Genomic DNA, 23,476 nt, shown 5'->3' with positions numbered 1-23,476 from the left:
CCACACTGCTGCAGGGTCTGGGAAGACGATACCCCTTGGGAGGTGTCAGTCCCCAGCCTTAGGCCTCAAGAAGACTAGCCAACCTGCAGAGGGCAGGGATGTAGCCGGTCCCTGGGCCCCTCATGGCCTCTCCTGGCCATGTTTCTTGGTAGAGTCTGAGCTGACCTCCATGGGAGGTTCCAGAAGGGGAGCTGGGCTGGGAATCTCAGGTTCACAGTCAGGCATGGATGGGTGGACCACGTAGCCCCTCCAGTCACACCCCTGGGACTCAGGAGAGGGCTGTGTGCACAGCCACAGGGCACTTCAAGAGTCCACAGGTGGGCCAGCTGGTCTCCAACAGACAGGTCCTTGAAGGGACTCTCTGACTGGTTCAGGTCCAGCATCCCAAAGAGACCCTCTCTGACTCTGGGTATGCCCTCCTGGTTCTCTCCCACCCACCCTGCTGGGGGACCCTTTGACTGGGGATCAAGCTGTGGCTTGACTGGCTCTGGCCTCCTCTCTGTAGGACACTGGCTTCTTGTCCATGGCATGGACCTCACAGTGAGGCTCCTTCCTGCGCCTGAGTCAGGTTCTACGGAGCAGTGCCCCAGGGCCCAGTGACCAGTGTGAGGGCTCCCTTTGACAGCCCAGGACAAGAGTGACTCTGAGGCCCTCTGGTTGGGCCTCAGGCCAAGACGTTCTCCCACAGGACAATGGAAGAGGGGTTGCTGGGAGTGAGGGGCGAGGAAGCTGGTGGGGAGCGGAGTGTGCGTGTCTGTGCGCGGTATGCACATGTGCTGAGGGCTGGTGACCAGGCACCCTGTGGCCGTGGTGGGGCCAGCATTTTCTGCCCCTGGGTGTTTGCATGGCCACCTCAGCGGGCTTCCCTCCTGGGCCTGCGTGTCAGGCTTCATGCTCCCGGACTGCAGATTCCCCTGGGACTGAGACAACTTGGCAGCTCTTACCCAGTCACCTACTGGCCCGGCCCAGACCAGCTCTCTGCACCTGCCCTGCCCTCAGGCCCCTGCTTGGTCCCTGGGCTCCACGCTGCCTGGGCCTCCCCCCACCCACCAGGAGGCTGCTCTCCCTTGGCTTTGGGACCACCCACATGTCCAGCCCTGGCGCCCACCCCAAGCACTCTAGAGAATGTCTTTCTCATCAGGAGTTTTAAATTATAAGCCTAAATGAGGTCTATAAATCTGACTCCATAAAATCTCACGCACATCATTTTCCAACAGAAACGGCTCTCTAAGAAATATCTTCCTTGCGACCCCTCCGCCCCCACCCCCTGTGCAATATAACATTTATTCTAATATTAAAATGGCAGGTGTTCTATAAATCGTGAGTCTTCAGCGCTCCTCATTGATTTTCCCACAGCCTGTAGCCCAGCGTAGAAGCCAAGTGTGAATATCAGTCTATTCGATTGAGATTCATACCCTATTTGGGGGTCAAAGAGCAAGACCTTGTGCGCTTGAACTTCTATCAGCCCAAAGCTGATCAATACGTGGAGATATATTCGGGACCGGTCACTCACACAGATTAAGTGGTCATAAGTACAGGTGAGAGGCCACTGGTAACTCCCAGGGGAGGTGGCAGACCCAGGGACCATGCTGCCCATGGGCCAGGGCCTAGGCTGTTCTGGGGACCCTGAGGGAGGGGGTGCCAGAGGCACTAACCCAGGTGGGAGAAGGGACAGGGACCAAGATGCAGGGCCCAATAAAGGGCCTCTTGCTCACCTTGCCTGGCGGGGGGACATCACCAAGGGCCGGGGACACTGGAGAGATGCTATCTCCAACAGCCCTGAGTCACAAGGTTCAGCTGAGCCTCCGTGTTCCAGAACATTCTGCAGTTCAGACAGCCTACCAGAGTACATATTCCTTTTAATCACAAAACCATATCTAAATCCCAGCTGCGGCTCCCCTCTTGGTGTTCAGGCTCTCTGGGGCCTGTCCAGCTGTCTGCCGTCTCTGCCTCTCCCACCCTCCTTTCCTGGGTTGCTTCTGCCCACTGGCCCTTTGGATCCATTTGCATCCTCCCAGGTGCTCCCAGGGGGCTGCTGGCCCAGGGCCTATCCTGACCCTATCCAGCTTACTGTGTGGACTCTGGTACTTCAAGGAGCCCAGGGCCCCCTCCTCCGCACCCCTGTTCTCTAAGCACCTCCTACACCCCAGACTTGCACAAAAAGCTTCCCTGAGCTCAGCAGGACAAAAGCTGCAGTGCCCCCAGGAAGCTCCTGTCCCCACCCCAGGTGCTCTGCAGGGCACCAAGGGATCCGGCTCAGAGACCCCCACCTTTCCTGAGGTGTGAGTCGGGGTCCCCATCCCTGCAGGTGGCCCTCGCTGTGCCCTTGTGGTGGGACCCCCTTCCCGTCTTTCCCACCTCCTCGTAGATCACTGCCCCCCTGGCACGAGGCCCGCTGGCCTGCCGGCCTCTGACACGGAAGGCATGCATGCGCTCTTAAGTTATTAGGGAGATAAATAATTTGAACTCTGGCCTTTTACCTTTTCCCCTGGCGGGCAGGCCATCCCCACTGCTCACCTCGGACCGCCCCTCCCGGAGGAGTAATTTCATTAGGAGCGTCCCCGGCAGCTGGCAGAGGCCACTCTGCAAAGCCCACGAACAGAATTTCTTTATGGAGATGAGCAATAGGAATATGAAAATTTAAGCCGCAGTGGATGTAATTTAACTTCGCATTATTTATTGGGGACACAAATCCTTTCTAATATTGTCAGATTTGGGAGGCCAGAGTAAGGTCACTGAGCCTTCAGGGGATGGCTGGGGGCTTGCCCCCCACCCCTCAGCCTGGAAGGCTATGGAGAGTGGGGCTGCTGGGGGTGTGGCCGGAACCTGGGGTGCCCGCGTGAGCAGAGGGACAGAGGATGGGAGGAGAGCCCCAGGCCAGCTGGAGCAGCAGTGACAGTGGACAGGGGAAAGGACGCCAGGCCCTCAGAGACAGCAGGAGCCCCGCAGGTATGCAGGTTGATTCACTCAAGACCAGAAGGGCCGGCTGCCGCCGTAACTGGCAAGAAGTAGGGACTGGAGTGCCCCACACCCATGTCCTGGCCAGGCCTCCTGGGCCCAGTGAGCTGCGGTCAGGGGCCAGCCTGGGGCAGAGCCAAGTAAATCCATTCTCCAGAGGCGGGCTGGTGCCTGGGCGTGGCCACCCTGGCAAACCCTGGCTGTGGCAGCACCACTGACCTCCACCCCATCGACCCACGGCCCTCGTGGGCCTCCTTTATATCACCAGCCCCAAAGTCCCCCTTACAGGCCACCAGCCGTCGCATAAGACCCATGCACCATGCCACCTTTCCCAAATGTGTCACCTGCGAAAGCTCTGTTCCCAAGCAAGTCTCCACTCAGGGCACCGGCACTTAGGGCTTGGACATCTGTCTCCGGGACACAGTTCAACCTGGGGAGAGCGGGGAAGGAGGACCACCATCTCACACACACAGGGTGTTCAGAGCTGGCAGCTGGGCAACGAGAATTTAATTTGGTAAATGTCCATGTTTGATACATGTCTGTGTTCCTAATGTCTTTGAGTCTTTGTATTTTTGCATAAAAAGGACTGCTCAGCAGTTGGGTGTTTGAAATATTCAATTAGAACTCTAGTTGTTTGCTGGCCTTTTAAGTTTAATTTAGAATTATGATTCCATCCTGAAGCTTTGCACACTTCAAGAGTGGTGTCCGGAACCTCTGCAGCTCCCTTCAGCTCCCTGCACACTGAAGCACAGCTAGTCCCTGCCTCTGTTCCAGCTGCTGCACAAAAGAGACAACATCACACCCAGATTCACACCCAAGGGAGCACCCTGAGCTGGTCAAGGGAGACCGCAGTCCCCTTGGATTTCCAGCACAGTTTACAAGGTTAACAGAGGCTGACCTAAAGTCATGCTCAGGGCTATGCTGCTTTGACCAGGGCAAACATGCAGATTCCTTTAACCGGAACCAAAGGCTTAAACTTTCCTGTACTTAATTCTAAATTCTTTTGTTAAATTACACCCACTCAGAAAGAAACAATAAGGAGGTGTTTTGGGGGGAGGGGTTGTATTTCCAAAATAGCACAGATGGGGGCTTCCCAGAATGGAGACCCCAGGCACCAGCCCAGGCATAGGGTCGGGAGGTTCCAGGCCACCAGTGCTGCCCAGCCCCTGCTGCCTGTCCTCTGCTGACTTCCTCACTGGGTGACCTTGACCTCCCTGTCCTGGTCGCCTCCTCAGGTCCCTATAGTTGCTGGATGGTGCCAGGACCCCTATCTACCCAAGTGGCAGCAGGAGGGGTTCAGGACAGGGGCCTGGGGATGGCCGAGGCAGGGCAGCAGGGCCCTCTAGCATCCTGGATCCCCCATGCCCACAGCTGTCCCTGGACTCTGCCCTAAACCCCTCTCACAATCTACTGAGACAGTCCCATTAAAAATTCCTTGAGGGGTTTGTTAAGGGCAGGAGGGAGGCCTGCCCAGGCCTGGGGAGAGGTCTGACATCTTGGACCTTCATGCAGTGTCCACCTACCTGGGCCCACACACAAAGGGCCAGATGGATGTACAGATGCAGGGGTGGGGGCTGTGGGCCACCAGGATGGGTGTGAGGGTGGATGGCCACGTGGATGATCAGTGTCCACCCCTCTGCACAGGGACGGGCCACGTCCCTGGGGGGCTAGCCCTTGTCTCACCTGCCCCGTAGGTATCCAAGCCCAGCGCTGGAGTGGGCCCCTAGGTGGCCCCCACAGTTTACCACCTCCTGGGTGCAAGGGGTCAGCAATGGCCCTGCATCCTGCACTGAGAGGGCCAGTGGTGACCAGGCTCCAGGGACTGTGTTTGGGCCTCCCTGGGGTGAGGAGATCAGGAGCAGGCCCCGACGCCTGGAGCTGAGATCCTGCAGCAGGAAGGCAGGTGGCCACCGAGTGGTGAGCGCTGTGGCGGAGAGAGCTCCGGTGTCGGTCAGTGCTCCCAAGTCCCCTCCGGGAGCACCCCGAACCCTCTTCTTCCTCCTATTGGGGTCCATCCCCCCCCAAGCACCCCTCCTCTGACCCCTTCTCCAGTCCCCATGTGGGTTTTAAATGTCATCACCTGGTGCTCAAGAGATGCCAGACGCAAACTGCCCACAAGCAGGACCTTCCTTGGCCCTGGGGACCCCATCCCAGGGACAGCTGCTGTGGAGCCCCCACCAGTTCCCTACCCACCTGAGAGACCCCTCGAGTACCCTCAGTGCCTCCACATCATCTCAGACCCAGAGCCACCTCCACCTGCATGTGCCTCGCCATCATCCCTTCCAGCTGGGCAGCCAGCTTCCCTGCTCCCACTGCAGCCCGCCCGCCACTGCCCCCAGCTGCTTGCTCAGTGCAGGCAGGCCAAGGGGACGCTGCCCTCCCCAGCCTGTTCCCCAGCACCTTCTCTTTGGCCCTGGCTCTGCCACATCTCAGTTCCTGGAGGGACGTGGCTTCAGGTGGGACCCAGCTAGCTCCTGTCACCACCAGCCCTTCCTTGGCAGCCGATCTGGGATAGTCCCTTGGTCACTCCAACCCAGCTGCATTTCTGTCCTCTGCCACCTCAGAGGTCACATCTGGACCTTCTGGCTGTCCCAAGAAGCCCACAGCTGCCACTCACAGGTCCTATGTCTAGACTCCTTCAGATCCTGCCTCAGAGCTTTAGGAGCCCAGGAGCAACCTCAGACCCCGGGTCCTGGATGGAGTCCTGGCCCCACTATTGGTCTCTAGTTCTTCGGGTGGTTCCCACACTCACCAAGACTGGTAACCCTGATAGACACAGAATATGCCATGCACGGTCTCCCTGAGACCAGGCCCTTGGCTCTAGTTTAGAAGACCCCCAGTCACCCCTCCAGGGATGAGCTCAGGGGAGATAGCTGGGGTGGGGTGGGAGCCAGGTCTCCAAAACTGCTCAGAGTCCCTATCAGAGACAGAGCTTGTGTAAGGGAGGATGAGGAGTTACTGTGGCATGGGAATGTTCTAGAAATATGAGGAGGGAAAGAAAGGGGAAGGCCTCCTCCCCAGGGTCATTCCTTTGGTTAGGAAGGTGCCCATGGAGAGGGCAGATGCTAACCTCCCAGGTGGTCCCTGGACCCCATCTCTGGACTATAGGCCACATGGAGGGTGGGCCCCATGAGCTGCCCCCATCCTGCCCAACTTGGACTTGATCCCCTGGCCAGGAACAGGCCTAAGAGGTCAGCCAGCCTCAGTGTCTCCAGAAGGCCATCTCTGGAGGATCACCAATGGCCCTGGAAATGACCACGGGTGACACTGGAAGAGGAAGCAGGTTTCAAAGCAGTTGTCTGGCATAAACTGCCCTGGGCAGAACATGCTGTGCATTGCCTGGAGCCTGAAGCATCAGGTCCCACTGGGAGGAAGCAGGTGCAGGGCCAGGGAGGGCTGGTACGCTGCTTCCATACCTCCCAGAACATCCTGCTGGATCTGTGGAATCATCACCACCATCACCACCATCACCACCATCACCACCACCACCACCATCATCACCACCATCACCACCACCATCATTACCACCATCACCACTATCATCACCACCACCACCATTATCACCATCATCACCACCATCATCACCACCATCACCACCATCACCACCACCACCACCACCATCATCACCACCATCACCAACATCACCACCATCATCACCACCACCATCATCACCATCATCACCAACATCATCACCATCATCACCACCACCATCATCACCACCATCACCACCACCACCACCATCACCACCATCACCAACATCATCACCATCATCACCACCACCACCACCAACATCATCACCACCACCACCACCACCACCACCATAATCACCATCATCATCTGTGCCTGTGAGTTATAGAGGTTGAGAGGCCTCCCTCTGTCTGGGCTGGCAGAGAGGGCACCAGGCCAGTCACCACCCCTGGGATGCTGGAGGGGAGGGAGCCCAGGAGGGCCCAGAGCACACTGGCCACCCTGCTCTCCCTGTGCCCCACCTGGTCTTGGGCCCCAGGGTTTCAGCCTTTCAAAGGCTCTGCACCCTGTGCCATCAACACTCCAGAGGGGGAGATCGTGGGGCGGGCAGGTCCCTGCCTGGACATCTCACTCCTCTAACAGCTTCACCCAAGCCGAGGGGCAGCCCAGCTCTGCCTGGGAGTTCTGAGGCAGTGTCCCCTGAAGGACACTTCACTGCAGTACTGTCCAACTCAGGGCAGCCAAGGCTGGGGGCAGGGAAAGTTGCCTCCCGCCACAAGACTCCCTGTGGCTATCCATCTCTGCCTGTGGCCATATCGCTCCCACCCCCACCCTGCATTTTAACTAATAGGACACTTAGTTTAATGAGGAGAGTTTGCATAAGAGAAACCTGCTAATTAAATTTTAAACCTTGTCATTCCCAAGATTAGCTCCAGCTCTGAACAGAGCATTTGGGGGTGGTAGGGCAGCAGGCCCCTCCCCAAGGAAAGGCGGGGCCCACCCTCTGCTCCCCCCACAGCTGTAGCAGCTAACTTGGAAGGGGCAGGAGTCTCACAGCCCCAGGACCCCCGAGGCAGCCCCCTGGAGGGGCCTGGCTGAGGGAACTGCCCTGAGGAAAGACTGGACAGAGGGGGCCGTGCCACAGCCCAGGCGCGGGAGCTCAGATCCCTGGACGCTGTGGCTCCCTCCCCTCTAAGGAGCCCTCCTACCTCCCACTAAGCTGCAGGAGGAACCTGTGCTGCCTCAGGAGCCGGCACTTGGTGGAGGCTCAGGAAAGAGCCGCCACCCTTCCTGCCCCATCCACACCCCGCTCAGAGCAGGTGTCTGTCCAGCTGGGCCCACCAGAGGATCCCCCGGGGGTTGCCCCCCGGCATGGGGCTGTCCTCCTGCCCGAAGCAGCACCGAGAAATTAGGCAGGGAGCGTGGGAGGAGGGTGCCACCAGCAGCACCTCTCCACCCTGACCTTCCCCAGGTCAGCCAAGTCTGGTCAGTGTGGGCAGCTGGGGACCATGGCCAGGAGTCTCCCTGAGCCTTGGACTGGGACAGGACAGGGACACTTTATAAATGGCCGGGGCACCTGTCAAGACAAGCCCGTCCCCACACACGCCCTTCCTGGAGAAGGGCTGCCCCAGCAGGAAGTGTCTCCACATCCACCCTGCCTGCTTGCAGGAGACATCGCAGGGCCAGCACTGCCAGGGAGGCTCCTGTGGATGCTAAACACACTGCCCCCTAGGGTCCTGAGGAGTCCCCAGGGGTGGGGTTCACAGGGACCCCTCAGAAGCCACCAGGACTGGAGCTGGCCTACTGCAGGATGGCTGTGTGCCTACCCTCCCAGCCTCCTGGGCAGTGGGATGGGAAGGGGCGCTCTTTTTAATATGGGGGTGAAGTTCACACAACATAAATCTAACCACTTTAAAGTGAATGCTGAGGGCCAATCTCCTCTGTCCGACCCCACAGCATCCCTGGCCCAGCCACGGGGCACCCACTATTTCTTCTTTTTCTTTCTCTTTCTCTATTTCCCCTTCATTCTTTTTCTTTTCTTTTCCCTTCCTCCTTTCCTCCTTCCTTCCTTCCTCTCTCTCTGCTCTGCTACTTGAGCTGCATCCGCCCCACACTGAGGTTTGTAAGAGCCATCCTGTGGGCGTGGTTGGTGTCCCTCTTGGATTCCTACTGAGCATTCCTGTTGACTAACGGCACTGTGCACCCCTCATGTACTGTCCCCCCCATTGAAGATGTGGAAACCGAGGACCAAAGACATGCCAAGGAACTGCCTGGTCTCAGTCCATTCACCTGCCTTGAGGCAGGGTGGACTCAAGCCAGCCTGAGGGCAGGAGACAGGGGCATGTCCACCTCGGTGACAATGAGCAGGAGGGGCCCCAGGGAGTGCCTTGCCACCACAGACCTGTACCTGCACCCTAGGAGGGTGTGGGGTGAGTCCGAAATGCAGGAGAAGTGTGGCGAGAGGCCTGTGTGTGTGTGCGCACCCACGTGCCCTTCACTGGCCATTCCCAAGCTTGCCTCTGCATGCCTCACCATAACCCTGGAAAGATTTCCTCACTGCATTTTGCAGCCTGAGAGAGGCTGAGCTTCTCACCCAAGGTCACAGTGTGGTGTGTGAACATGATGTACAAGAAGATCCCAGGAAAATTGAAGAAGCCTGTGTCCAGTGCCTGGCCCTACCATCCCCCTGATAACAGAGCTGTGGGACCAGCAGGAAGCCCAGACTGAGGCATATCCTGCAACCTTGCTGAAACATCTCCCCAGGATGGCTTGGGGTAGACAGGTGGAGCTGAGGACGGGTGGCACTCAGAGCCCATCCAGGGATGACCTCCATTCCTGGTGGTCACCCTTGCACACCTGCATGGCTGGCTCTGGGGGTGGCGAAAATCAGGAGCTTCCTCCCAGGTTTGGACTTGGGCTCCACAGGAGGCCCACATGACAGTTGCTCTTGATCTCATACCTACTTCCCAACGCCCAGAGGGGTCTCGCTGGTCTGGATGGAATATTTTTACAGTAAAAAATGAGCCACAGTTTCACTGCCTCCAGGAGGGTGGGAGCCGTCACCCGAGGTCGCCAAGGCAGACTGATGAAAATCCTGCTTATGAAGTCGTGGCTCCCCCATTAATTAGGGGGAGGGGGCACTCCAGCACCACTGCGCACCTCACCCGCAGCCAAAAGCTTGTCAACATTTTCCACAAAGGATGAAAATGTAAATAACTTTCAGATTATTCAATGTCACCAAGGTATGGAAAAAGGTGGTCATGCTGAGCGTCATTTATCTCGGTGTGGATTTAAAGAGCTTTTTTCTATTAAATTTCTTAAAATTAATGTTTTATGTTGCTCAGAGTAATTTGAACAATTATGGGCTTAAAGAATTGATCATTACAGCTCGTGGGATTTAGTCCTCCGGACTGATTCTTTTGAAAAACCTACTGATTTATCAGGGTTGCTGCTCCGCTAGGCAAGCCCTCCATTTGGACCCCACCCCCTCTTGTGCTGCATAGGGGGGCTGGTCCTGTTGGCAGATGGTGGGGAGGGAGACGGGGAGGGAGACAGGGAGGAGAGAGGCTGTGTCCCGGGCAAGTCCCCAGGTGGCCTCTGACTGGCAGGGGGTGTGTATGGGGTGTCCTTTGGGTCCAGAAGCCCCTGTGTAAATTTACATGTAAGGACAGAAGCCCTTTCATGTGCTGGTTGAAATTACTGTTTGTATCAGGCATGGTGTAATCCCAGCATTTGGGGAAGCTGAGGCCGAAGGATCCAAGTTTCAGGGCAGCATGGCAACTTAGTGAGGTTCCCTCTCAAAATAAAACATTTTTTAAAATAAAAAATAAAAGGTCGGGGTATATTGCACCCTTGGATTCAATCTCCAGTATTAAAAGAAAAGGAAGAAATTACTGTTTTATGATGTAATACAGTCGCTCAATTCAAAAGTGAACAAGCCCGAGGAGGTGTCGTGGAGCCTCTGTCCAGATACCAACGCACTTCCCCGCCGGTCAGCCAGCGGGTGGGGCCCTGCGATGACCCATGCGGTCCCTGGACCAGCTCGAGAAAATGGCGACACCGCGATGTGGGCGCAAGACCTGCCGGGCTCCCTGTTTCCCTGCTTGGCAGCGCGCTTTAGCGTGGCTCCTCTCGCCTCGCCTCGCGGCAGGAGCGCGAGCGGAGGTCGGAGGGTCACTCACTGGGTCCCTCCTGCAGTGCGCCGGGGTCCCCGCCCCGCCTCCCACGGACAGACCCGGCATTCCGGGCTGATAACACCCGGGCTGAGGCGCTCAGCTGCTGGCAGTAAGTGGCATCTCCGCAACGCAACCCGAATGTTGGGACGCCGCCTTCTCCGCGGGGATCTTGGAATGAGGGAACCTGGTTCTTTCTGGGGTCGATCTCCCGCCTTCCCTTCACCTCTCCCGAGCCTGGGGCCTGAGCACCAGCACCGCTCCTGGTCCCACCATCCACCGTTCACTCCGCTGGCCGGGGGACCTGCAGCCCTTACTGAGGACCTGGCCCCATGGTGGCAGGGTTGGGACCTTGGCCTGGGACCTGAGTCTAGGTTCAGGCCGGCGGGGCTGACCCGAGCCAGAGGTGGGCCAGGTAATGCAGGAGCCGCCTACGCTCTGCTCAGGTGAGGACACAGGCCTGCAAGCACTCTCAGGTGGGCCCCGGGGTTCAGGCCGCCCTATGAAGGTCACTCGCCCCATTTTGGGCGGGGCTTTGGATACACCGGTCCCTCTCCAGCCTGCCGCAGACCCACTCCTCCCGTTATGGATGGGCCAGCTGGAGCGAGCAGGGCCTGAGTGCAGACAGGCAAAGGGCCCCCGCGGGACACTTAGCACTTCATTAACCTGTCAGTGCCTAAAAGGTCCCAGGGGGCAGGGGGAGGAGCTGCAGGCCTGGGCAGGGAGTGGGCTGGCATGAGGATTTATTTGCACCGCTGCAGATCCCAGCTCCTGTCCCTCCCTGCAGGTGCCTCTTCCCGAAATCCCAAATCCGACCTGGATTGCCCCTGGGAACCTCTGGTACCCAGGGAGAAAAGTGGAAGTTGTCCTCTCAGGACCGGGCCCCCAAGCTGGCAGGCCAGTCCTGGACCTCTAGTGCTAGCCCACTGTGGGGCATTCCCCAGTGGGTTATTGTCCTGGAGCACCTGCCCAAATCCAATCCCTTGGGGCTTCCATGCCCATCCTGTGGTGGCCCTTGCTTGATCACCTCCCTCCTGGGAGCATGAGAGGCCATCAGGACCCTTCTCCCCTCTGCCATCCTGAGGAGCTGCCCCCCGTCCCAGGGAGTGGGTGGCCCCCTCCTCCTTCCATTCAGCAGGCCCCCAACTTGGGACTAGCCCTTTCACCCTCTGGGCCTCGGTCTTCCACAGGCAAGGGCCCAGTGGGGTGGCACACAGCAGGTTCTGTCAACAGGTCCAGGTCCCAGAGGCGAGCCGCTGCTGGGGCCGTCTGGGAGCTGTCCGACTCAGCCGCGAAGACCCCTGAAGGCCAGGGCAGCTCGCGTGGTGCAGACATCAGGCTTCCTCTCTCAGAGTCCTTTGCTCCAGTTCCACCACTGCCAGCCCCCAGGCCCTCCTCCTCAAGCCTGGGAGGCAAAGGACTTCCCACCCTGCCCTCCCCTCCCTTCCCCCAACCTGAGCTTCCTCATCTGTGAGAAGGCTGGGGAGGGAGTTGGGAAAGGATATACGGGCAGACCCTGGAAAGGCGACTGGTTCCAGCCAGTCTCCCCCCAAAGATAGCAGGCCTTGGGGAAACCTGGGGACAAGAGGGAGCAACCCAGAGCAGCTTCCCCTGGCACCCCCTGCAAGCAGCTCCTACCCTCGCTGGGGGAACGGAGGAGGGGAAGGGCTGGAACCCTGTCCAGTCCTGAGTGGACCCTCACTTTGGGGTGAGGGGAGTGCACACGCCTAGACTGTCAACTTTGGTCTCCCCTTCAAGAGAGCTCTCAGGGGGAGGAAAGCAGGACTCAGAGGGTGTCGGTCACTGGCCTTGGGTCACACAGAAAGTTACCAGGCCAGCTGGGATTGGAATTCAAGTTGGAGAGACCCCATGGAATGGTGCCTGAATGCTGACCAGCCAACACCAGCTCCCACCCCCAGTTCACATTGCACTCCCTAACCCAGCTGGACATCCCATCATGACCCTCTGTGGATGGACAGACTACTCCCTCCACCTCCCTCCTGTGCTCAGGAGCTCGGCCAAGATCCAGAGCAAAAGGAAGCACAGATCTACTCCAGGTGCCAGCCCAGGCAAGGAAGAGCAACCCTTGGGATACAGCCTCTCTAACTTTCAAAGGACTGTCCCATCCCCCAGCAACCTCCTGGACCTGCACCACCCTCAGCCTCACTGAGGCTACAGGCTTCCAGCAAATGTAACTGAGAAGTTTATTGAAGTCTTGGAAAGAGCTGATCACCAGAGAATAAATAAAAGTCACAGGACATTCACGGGACCAACAGGTAGCGAGACTCTGGTTCTCAGGAACGACTTTGACTTACACACAGCCAGGCTTGTGTTGGGGGGACTACAGGTACCTCCCAGAATGTCTCTGAAAGATCTGACGGGGAGCCCAGAAGGGCTCCCAGGACCCCTGCCCAGCCTCCTCCAGTGGGGGATACTTTCGGATCCACACAGGTAAAGCCCCATCAGTGTGGGAGGGCAGCTGCTTGGCAACAGGCGGAGCCTGGACGCTATGGGCCTGAGAGCGAGGGCGGAGGGCGGTGTGCGGAGGGGGGAATCTGAGGAGCTCCTCCTGGGCTTTTTGGAGAAGAGGTGGCCCCAGAAATCTCCGCCTCCTCCACAGTATTCAGGAACAGAAAGATCTGAGACCCCAGGAGGGGTGAAGGGACTAATGGGGAAAGGTTGCTGGTAGCAGGGAGGCCCCAGAGCCTGAGGAGAGGTTCTCTCCAGGGTCTTGTTGGAGGCCACAGAGGACACAGGAATAGCCCCCGACTCTGCACGCCCACCTCCTGCCTGGACAGGCAAGGCAGGTCTCTGACCTACAGTGAGGGCCACGGGGTCAACAACTCAGAGACATATGGCGCCTGGGAAATGAAAGGCGGTTACTGTTGTCTTGTGTGTTTAGGTCTGAAAGCACTGTCCAGCCCAGGCTGTGCTGGTCTGGGTTGGGCAGAGGCCTGGCCTCAAATAGCAGCAAGTGCTCAGTTAACTGGTCGATAAAGGGGGAGAAATCTCCTTATAAAACAACCCCAGAGCCACTGGCTTTTAGGCGGCCACCAAGCAGCTTGCCCCTGCAAAAGGAGCATTGTCCTGCGAATCCCTCAGCCCCTGGGAGGGGCTGGAGGAGCTGGCAGTGTGGGAGGCTCTGCAGACACCAGGCCTCCCTGGTTGCCCTCATCTTGCTTCCCTTGGAGGTCCTTGAATGGAGAGTGCAGCCCCCGAGCTGCCCACCCAGGGGCAGCATCACCAAGACCCCTCTTGTCTGGTGCTGGGTGGAGCCGGGGGCCTTGGTCAGAACTGGGCATGGTCCACCTCATCCAGCCAGGAGGCAGGACTGGCAGGGAAATCAGGGTAACCCCCGCTGCTCCCCGTGGACAGGTCAGAGCTGGGTCCGTTGCCCGCCAGCGCCCTCATGGGCGGAGGGCCTCCTGGGGTCCCTGAGGGCACCAGGCCCAAGCTGGTATCTGGGTAGACCAAGCTGGAGAGGAGGGGCTGGGGGCCTGGGAGGCTCTGCGGGGCAGCGGGGGAGGGGGGGATGCCATAGGGGCTGCTGGGGCGCAACTCTCGGTACTGCTCCGGGCCGGCCAGGCCTCCGTGCTCCAGTGCAAAGCTGCCCAGGGCTCCCGAGGGCCGGCCCAAGGCTGGGGCAGGCTCTCCTAGGCTGCTGTACAGGCCATTGGCAGGGCCCATGTCAGCCATGGAGGGCTCATCTGCAATAGAAGCAGAGAGCCAGTCAGTCCTGTCCTCTGAACCTTGGGTTCCCCTCAGGGTCCTTTCTGGCCCCGCAGGAGACAATGCAAGAGATCAGTGGGGTGGAAGTGCAGAGAATGAAAAATCAGGTCCTGCAGAGAAGGATGGAACTTATCCTCAACGCCAAACAGCCTGGGCTTTTTAACCACTTACCTGGAACACGTGTTGCTTATTCTAAGAATCATGGCAGGGGCTGGGAGTCAGAAGGAGCACCTCCCCACCATGAGGCAAGTGTCTGGCAGGAGCCCAGCTTAGGGACCAGTCAGGGAACAGGGGCTCTGTCCCCAGCAGAGAAGAGCAGTGGTCCTGAGTGGCCAATCAACAAGGCTTGGGTGGAGGACCAGGGTCTAAACCAAGCCAGTTTGGAAAGTAAGACTGGAGTCCGAACCGGGAAATGCACATTTCCAGGCTCCCTGCACCTATGGTACCAAGCTCCCAGCGAACCACGGGCAAGTGCCAGTCTGCAAGGGCGTGCAGTGGCTACCCAGGCCCCTACCGGTGAAGGAGACCTCGGCGTCGCTGTCCTGCCCCTCCTGGATGCTGTCCTTGTCCGACTTGGAGCTGCCGCGGGAGCGCTTCATGTTGCGGAAATATTGCCCCCAGCGCTGCCGGCCAGCGTCCTTCTTCAGCCTCTTTTCCTTGGCCCGGCGATTCTGGAACCAAACCTGGCGGGGTGGGGGTGGTGAGTGGCCGCGGGCGCGGGGCTCTCAGCCTCCCTCCCCCTCTTCCCTGCTGTACGGAAGCAGCTCGGAGGTCGCAGGGCGGGGCTGCGTCGTGAGCGCCTGGGGGTGGGCCTTCCTGCCCGCCGGGCGCCAGGGGACAAGGGTCGCTCGGAAGCGCTGACCTGCACGACACGCATGTCCAGACCGGTCTCGGAGGAGAGCTGCTCGCGCACGTGGCGCGCGGGCTTGGGCGAGGTGTTGTAGGCGCTCTTCAGCGTCTCCAGCTGCTTGGCGGTGATGGTTGTGCGCGGCCGCTTGGCGGTGGCCTCGGCCTCTGCGTGGGGCGAGTGGTGAGGCCGGTGGGGCTCATCCTGCCGCCCCCGCCGCGCCCCACCTCTGGCCTCCCAAACGTCATCAGAGGCCCGGGCTTGCAGGCCCAACCGTAGCCGCGGGGAACCAACACATCCCCAGGGGAGTGCGGGCAGAGAGTGCTCAGTAGGAACCCTCCGCCCAATGCCGCCACACCCAGCAGCCTGGGAAGGGCCACTAGTCTCCTTCCTTTTATTTTGAGTGTGGGTAAGACCGGGTCTTCATGGTCAAGGATGTAGGGTGATAAATGCAGACCAGGATTGATAGTGCACATAATTCAGACAACCTTCCTGCTCGCAGAAGTTGCTAGGACCGCAGGCCCTGGCTTGCTGGGAACAGCCAGCTACTCGGTTAATTCTCCCTGCCTCACTCCTGGGTCTGCCGGTTATGGCGCCCTTAACACCCAGTTCTAAGCCGCCTCAACAGTGAGCGCTGGGGGGAGTCACTGGGGGCAAGGATTCCCCCCAGGCCCACCCGGGGATTGGTTAGGAAGGTTAGGAAGGCCAGCCCCATGACCACGTCCGTCCCACCGACCTCGTTGCTTGGCGGTCTCGTAGTCTGCCTTGCACACCAGCCGGCTGTCTTCCATGAGGTAGAATTCGTCGCCTGTGGCCAGCTGCCGCTTGCACACCACACAGGAGAAGCAGTGCAGGTGGTATACGAAGTCCTGGGCGCGGCGCACCACCTGTGTGGGCGGGATGCCCAGCTGGCACGCGGCACACTTGGTCCCGAATCGCCTGCGGAACACACAGGGTGCAGCTCAGCGCGGCAGGCGGCGTCCGCGGCGACGGCGGCTGCGGCAGGCGCCTTCGCAGGGGGCGGGTTGGTGTGAGGGCCAGCTAAGCTGTGCCTGACCGTCCTGTGGTGTCCGGTGTAGGAGGAAAGCTCCCGGCCCTGTGCCTTGGTCAGGCCAGCAGGGCTGAGCCACTACTGAGGAGGGGACCTGGACTTCCTCTGGAGGACCTCTAGGAGCAGAATCTGCTCGCACTGGATGGGGAAGATCAGTCTAGAGGGCCGGGGTTCCAACTGGGGCAGTTCCCTCAGACTCCAGAGGCCTAAGCTCCCCCCAAACCATTAGGGACAAAAACAAGCACAATTTAAAAGGGACTGTGGCCATTCTACCAAATTATCTGTCTCTACATCAATCATTTATCTATACCCAAGGAATGCTCTACCACTGAGCTACATGCCCAACCCAGTTTTATTTTTTCTTTTGAGACAGAGTCTTGCCTACAACTTGTGATCCCCCTGCCTCAGCCTCCCAGGAGCTGGGATTACAGGTGGGGGCCACCATTCTGGCCTGTGCTTATCTTTTTAAACAACTGCTTCCCCGATTCACAAAATAAGTTACTGTGTGTGTTTGTGTGTGGGTGGGGGAGAGGGGCGGGCACTGGGGATTGAACCCAGGGCTTTGCAAATGCTAGGCAAATAGTCTACACTACACTACATCCCCAGCTCTTTTAATTTTTTAATTATTAGAAATTTTGAGACAGGGTCTCACTAAGTTGTCCAGGCTAACCTCAAATTTGCAATTCTTCTGCCTCAGCCCCCTGAGTAGCTGGGAATACAGATGTGTGCCACACACCTGGCTAAAATAAATTACACAAAATAAAATCTCCTGGTGTCTCATCCAGGCCCAGCCATCCAGGGAGCACCTGCTAGAACTTGGCAGTTCCCAGGTGCCCTGCCTCGGTGACGGGAGGGGGCCGGAAGGCACCTGGAGATGCAGGCTCTAGGGTTGGGGGTCCCAGTGTGGCCACACGTCTGGCCTTTTTTCTGTTGGGCAGCTTATGGGGGCCCCTTCCCTCGCCTCCCACAGGCCAGCAGCGCTCACTTGAAAAAGTCGTCCTTGCAGTAGACGCTGTCCCCCCGACTGAAGCAGCGCTCGGCCAGTGGAGTGTGGCAGTCGCTGCACTTGAGGCACTTGCTGTGCCAGTGTCGGTCCAGAGCCTTCAGGATGAAGCGGTCCAGGATGTGCTGGTCACAGCCGGCACACAGGGGGATCTCTGTGGGCATGGGAAACCGCCCGGTCACAGGCACCTTGCAGACCACAAGCCTCTTCACCAGTTGGAGCAGCCTCCCATCAGCCCCCAGAACCCGCGGCTGCCTAGGGACCAGCTTCTCTGCACGCTGTTCCCCTGCTAGCTCAAGCCGCCGCTTGGCCCCCATGTGTGGGGAATGAGCAAGCACCTCATCCCATAGCCTGACGGCGGCTAAGGAGACAGAGGTAGGCTTAGAAACGAGTCTCGAGCAGGACAGCAGGGCCACCCCATGAGGTCAAGTACTGTCAATTACAAGATTCTTCGGTGCAAGAAGGATGCATGTTGAGTTCAAATGAAAACCACACCCCGGGGGGTTCTGCTCTTGGAAGTGGGACAGAAAATGGGGAACACTAGTCCTTACTAACCCTGGAGGCAGGGCACACCTGGGGCGCAGTCCCGGGGCACACATGGGGCATGGGGCACGGGGCACATCCTCCTGATTGCCTACATTACTTTACACAGTAAGCATCATGACCTCAGGCTCTACAGACTCCCAGCCTGTGTGCTGCCCAGCTCCAGGTCCTCTCTGTTAGTCTTTGAGGTAAAATTGATGCCCTCTTTGGGCAGCCTTAGCAGTATTTGTGAGTAGAATGGCTAAGTGGATCTGCTGCCCACAGGCTCAGTGGGTGGCTCACCAATTCCGTCCCCAGGAGCCTGGGGCCTCTAGAGGAATCAGGCTGTCACGGGCAGGGGTGGGTGTGCTCTTCAAGAGCCATGAGCCCAGGAGGAGCTACAAGGGACTCTTCCCGGTGTTCGTGACATGAGGACTTCTGATAATTTAAAGAGGATATCCATCCACAAGAGTGGGGAGCCGCCTACAGGAGCTGGTACCTACTCAGATGTGACCCACATCACCGGCTCGCTATCGAATGCCGGCTGCAGGAGGGCCCCAGTGGCTGGGGGAAACTCAAATCCATCGTGGGAGGAGGAAATCGTAAGGAGGTCCGCCCGACCTCCCTCCCGCATTGGCGGGAAACCTGCGACAGATTGACCGCGTCCCGTGTCGGGCAAAACCGCTGCCCCGGGCGCGGAGCGGGAACACTTGCCGCGGCGCCTGGGTCCTGCGGGCGAGCAGCTACCCTCGGGGTGCGGAGGACATCACCAGCTGCGTGACTGTAGAGGCTCAGCGCAGCGCGATTCAGCACCGCGGCCCGGACAGCGCCTCGTCCGCGCGGCCGCCTGAGCCCGCGTGGGGCAAAAACCATCCCCGCCGGCCCCGCGCCCTGGCGAAGTCCCCGCGGAGACCCCGCGACCCCGGCTTACGCTGCATGGAGGCTCCAGCCCGGGCGCGGTCTCCACCCCCGACGCTGGCTGGCGGGCCCCGGGAGCCTCGGCGCCCGCCATCCCACGGCTGGCTCCGGCCAGCGATCCCTGCCCTCGCATGCTGAGCCCTTCCCGCCCTCCTTTCCCTGCGCCTCCCACCTCTTCTCCCACCTTCTACGGCCAACCCCTCTCGGGGACCGTCGGAAAATAAATGAGTAGCGGAAGGAGCGACCCCGCAGCATGGATGTAACCTCTTTCACCCGCTCCGTTGCTCCTACTCCCACCTCTCCAGCCTTCCCCACCCTGCGCTCCCGCCAGCCTGGAGCACGCGGAGAGCAGCCTGGTTCTGAAGAGCCGCAGCCCTGGGAAGAGACTGGTGCCACTAGAAAACCCGGGCCCCAGAGAAGCGGGGCTTTTTCCTGCAGACGGGTGCTGACAAACATCCCAGGCGGCAGTCGGCAGGCGGCAGAGAGGCCCAAGTGAGAGAAAATACACTGTTCAGCTCGACTCTGGCTCCTGCCTGATTCCACTCCCCTGGAAAGTGGGGTCTGGGTGAGGGTGGCCCTCTCCGGGGACCCTCCTGCTCCGTGGTCACTGGGTCCTTAACAGCTCCCTACACGCCCTACACATCAGGGGTCGGCCAAGGGCTGCCAAGGCCCTCTAAGCTGTTCCTGGACACCCGAGGGTGCCGCGGTTCGAGGACCACATGCCGGACAACAGCGCCAGGGGCCCCTCACACACCAGCGTCCGCGATGCCCGGTCTCGGTTTTGCCAGGGCCCTCGTACGCGCCCCGGCCCAGGTCCTCTGGCCTCCGTGACCAAGCGGGAAAAAGCCCGAGGACTCTGGGTCTCCCCAGTGCTGTCGCTCGACCGGGCACCCACCTCGGCGCAGGTCGGCCCTCCGTGCAAGCAGCGCCAGCAGCAGGTCGCCTCCCGCCGACTCCCGGGCGGGATCCAGCTCCCCGCGCGCCTCCATGGCGCCCGCCGCTCGGCACCTCCGCTTTCTGACCTAGAACTTCCCCGGGGTCCGGGGAGGCCACGGCCGCAGTGGCCCCTAGCCGGCGTCGGAGCGACTCGCCGCGTTGCTGGGCGCTGCGCCCGCGGGCCGCCCTGGGGCCCCGAGCCTCGGGCGGTGCGGAGGGCGGAGCGGCTGGGGGGCGGGGCCGGGGCGCGGGGCGGGGCCGGGGGTCCTGGAGACTCGCCCTGGGCCACCGCCGGCTCTGTGCGCCTGACTCCGGACCTGCGGTGCCCACGCACCGCTTTGCTTTCTTGACCCTAGAACCGGGACCGCAGGGGATCACCCTGGTCAAAGCTGCCCGCAGCGCTCGCCCCGGACTCGCAGTTGGGCTCGCGTAGGCGCGGGAAGGGCTGGGGGTTCTGGGAGAAGTTGGCAGGGAGGGAGCTGGGTTCTCCTGCTGCTGAAATTTGGCCTGCAGAGCCGAGCTGGGAGGCTTCGCAACAACGTCTGGTCGGCAGAAGCGCAACCCGAAAACCCAGAGAGGGTGAGTGTGGCGCCAAAGGCCTCACAGCAGAACCGCAAGAAACTAGCCGCGACCCCAGACCTTCTAACACTGACGGTTTCTACGCCCAATCTGCAATTTCCCACCGGAGTGGGCGCAGGGAAGGAGGGCGATTCTTAGGAGGGAAGCAGGTCTCCTGTCCTGGCCTGGAAACACACCCAAGACTCTGGTTTAGGAGGGACTGAGCTGGGAAAGCTACAGGACATGCCCTCACTTCTCTGTCCCCAGCACTCTGGGTCACACAGAACAGCCCCTGCGCCTGACTTTCCAGCATCCCGCTCCCAACTGTAAACAGGTGAGCCAACCAGAACCCGTCCTATCCTTGCGTATATATCCCTGTCTCTGCTCAGAGGGGCCACAGTACTGGGTCATCAGCCAGTACTACACCTGTGCAGTCACTCAGGGACAGAATACAGCAGTGGGGCCCTGGCAGCCAGCAGGGGCACCCAGGAAGTGCTGGGGAACCAGTAGGTCGATGCCATTCTCCAGGTCCCTCTACCCTGGGGTCAGATGGTGATGCCCTCTCCACTCTGTTCTGAATTGTGAGCTCTAGGGGTGCAGGGCTGGGAGGATGGGCACACCAAGAGCACAGCCCCTCCCTCCCGGCTCCGGCACACCGGACGCCTAGTTTGAGCACAGGCTCAGGGCCACCTCTCCCCTTGCTCTGTACTACACCTGTTTCTCCAGAAGGGTCAGGGGACACACACTTGTGTGGAGACGAGTGGGTGACCTGGGCACTGTGGTGAGGTCCGTTGAGAGTCAGCTGCTGCAGAGGCAGTCTGGCGAGGGCCATTTGTGGCGAACTGGGGAAGGGAAGGCCCCTCCTGCTGGGCATCTGGCCGGCCCGCCAACAATACCTCCATTATTTCTCAACGTCTGTGGCAATGGAATGGCCCTTGGGGAGGACGGTTGGGATGGGAGACCAAGACAGGGTCCCCTGCAGCAAGCCAGGGCTGAGAAGGAACCGAGGGGTTTCATTTTCTGGGGGACCTTGGTGCCCCTCACTCTGTTCCATCACAGGCACCACTGCAGGTCAGCACCGGCCCCCATGGTCACCCTCGGTCTGTAGACCCCCTTCCCCTCCACCCTGTTGCCATCTCCATGTCCCTCCTGGGTGGCCCTGGACTTTCCCTGCGGCCCTCCCTGCGCTGCCCCTCGGCTCACGGCCCCTCCACCCGCCTCTGCCGCCGTTGTTGCTTTTCTCTCCGTGGCTCTTACCCTGAGTCCCGACGAAGGTGCAGAGGGCAGCGGCCGCGGGGACCCCAGGCCTCTCTCGGTCGCCTTCGAGCTCGGCTTCCAGCAGCATCGCGGTCGCGGGTCGGGGTCTGAGTGGGCGTAGGCGGAGGGCTGGAGCTCCGCAGGCTCTGGCGCGTCGCGGGGGCAGACCCCAGCACTGGGCCGGCGCTGTCCGCGGTGCTGAAGGAGGCGACCGCGCGCCCCCAGCCCCTCGGCGCCCGGCCCCCGCCCCTCCCCTGTCCCCGCCTCCGGCTCCCGCCCAGTTCGGCGCGCGTACCTAGTGCGCTGGGTTTGGCGGGACTGGACTCGGTCCCGGCTGCCCTCACCCTGGCCTAGCCGCTGGCAGCCACGCAGTCTGACTGCGCCCTGGGCTCCAGGCCTGGACTGGAGGCTCCTATTTCGCAGCAAGCGGGTCAAGGTGCCGCCTAGCTAAAAGGCCCTGAACCCTTTCTGCTGGACTCATAACAGCCTTCTGGAAGGCAGGGAGCGCCCGGGCTGCGAGGCAGCGGACCCTAGGCCCAGAGGCTCCCTCCTGGAGCGGGCAGAGGTCTTTCACTGCTGCGCTGGCCTAAAGGACCTGTCACCAGCACCCAACACCCTTCTGGCCACTGCAGGGTCCCAGACAAAAACTGCAAGACTTCAGAGCCTGAGGCCCAAGACCAAGCACAGGAGCCTTGAAGGCATTCCCAGTGGGGGGTCTGCTAAGAAACACTGCCCCAGGCTGGCACGGTAGGGTCTGCTCAGGCCTCTGCGGGGAGGGTCCTGGTGAAGCTAGATTCGGGGCACCTGCCAGTCTCCCTGCTTGGTACTGAACTGAGCGTGTGGGGGGTGCTCCTTAAGCAGGAGGGCCTGTGGAACACTCTGAAATAGTGTAATGTGTTTATCTCAGGCTGTTGAAGATGAGTGTTGTTCTGTAGCTGCTGCATCTGGATCAGCTCAGAGGAGGTCATCTAAAATCCATTTTCCAGCTTTCACTTTCCATTTGACCCCCGGGCGCTCTTCCAAAAAGTCTCTGATTCGATACAAGAAATCCTAGAATCCCAGATGTCGGGTCTGTAGGGCCTAGATGGGAACCCAGGTCCATTCTGCACCCACGCTTCTCACTGTAGACCTGGCTCACATCTCAAAAGAAATGTGTCACGGCTTCTCAAATGTCAGATTTCTTTATTCTTAAAATGTGCATATTAAATACAAAATGTCCACTTCCCTTGCAGGTAAGAAATTTCAGACACTTCCATGTCAACTGGCTTCTTTTTAATCAAAATCTTTCCATTAAAAATAAATAAACATTTAAATTACTGAACTATTATATTCATTAGTCTCAATGCCTTTTACAATACTTAGAACTTTATAAAACCACCTCACACCTTGTGGCACCCTCTGAGCTGCCCCCCCAGGGGTGAGGCTGCTCTTCCCCTTCTCCAGGACACTCTGCTGGGCCGCTCCATGGCAAACTTGTCCCCAGATGTTGGTGACCTTGAACTGCAACAGGAGGGAAGCTTCAAGCAGCTCTGCCAAGGCCAGACCTGGGCAGTGCATGCTACATGTTTGTGCTGGTGAGATGGGCAGGGGCCTCTGGAGCTGTGGGTAGACCTGCCGGCTTCTCAAACCAACAGAGATCCGATACACGTCTTCCGTACCCAGGCACACAGCTGTGAAGGCAAGCTCACAGCCTTTTAAGACAGCGGATTCTAGGGGTTAAAAAGCATCAAGAAGAAACCTGCCCTGGCAGAGGAGTGGAGCAGGAGATGGAAGCTGAGGCAGCTGCCTATGGTTCCCCCAACACATCCAGCACTAGAGGGCAGGACTAGCCACAGCCCAGGGAGGCAGCTGTCCATTCCCCAGAAGTGGCAGCAGTGACAGCAAGGGCACAGGGTCTTAATCGACATCCACATGACTGAATGTCTTCAGGACACACTTGAGCATCAAATACAAAACAGCAAAGTAGAAAAAATATGTACAGGCATCTGGGTCACACATGTGCAGACAGGCACCAGTGCATGAGTCCACTGTATCCAATGAAAGCTCGTGAGACACAT

The 23,476-nt window shown here is 59.5% G+C and overlaps 1 protein-coding gene across 2 annotated transcripts; it reads right to left on the bottom strand.

Moving 5' to 3' along the window:
* Positions 1–13,886: 13,886 nt before the first annotated feature.
* On the bottom strand, positions 13,887–21,507 carry Lhx3 (LIM homeobox 3). 2 transcript variants are annotated; one of them, XM_047525690.1, is made up of 6 exons: positions 21,420–21,507; positions 17,211–17,382; positions 15,911–16,113; positions 15,190–15,341; positions 14,842–15,010; positions 13,887–14,305 (listed from the first exon to the last, which is right to left on the bottom strand). In XM_047525690.1, the coding sequence occupies exons 1-6, from the start codon at positions 21,505–21,507 to the stop codon at positions 13,887–13,889; spliced, it is 1,203 nt and encodes a 400-aa protein (XP_047381646.1). The 2 variants fall into 2 exon arrangements, with proteins under 2 accessions (XP_047381646.1, XP_047381645.1); XM_047525689.1 differs by lacking the exon at positions 21,420–21,507 and adding an exon at positions 19,564–19,657.
* Positions 21,508–23,476: the final 1,969 nt, after the last annotated feature.

Source organism: Sciurus carolinensis, chromosome 14 (genome assembly GCF_902686445.1).
Source record: "Sciurus carolinensis chromosome 14, mSciCar1.2, whole genome shotgun sequence".
In the NCBI taxonomy this organism is placed as follows: Eukaryota; Metazoa; Chordata; class Mammalia; order Rodentia; family Sciuridae; genus Sciurus; species Sciurus carolinensis.
This window is presented reverse-complemented; position numbering and strand designations above follow the sequence as displayed.

Coding starts and splice junctions, on each gene's coding strand:
- Lhx3 (XM_047525689.1), bottom strand. CDS start 19,657: ATGGAGGCGCGCGGGGAGCTGGATCCCGCCCGGGAGTCGGCGGGAGGC. Junction 17,383..19,563: donor GAGGGCCGACCTGCGCCGAG/GTGGGTGCCCGG, acceptor CCATGCCCACAG/AGATCCCCCTGTGTGCCGGC. Junction 16,114..17,210: donor TGCAAGGACGACTTTTTCAA/GTGAGCGCTGCT, acceptor TGTGTTCCGCAG/GCGATTCGGGACCAAGTGTG.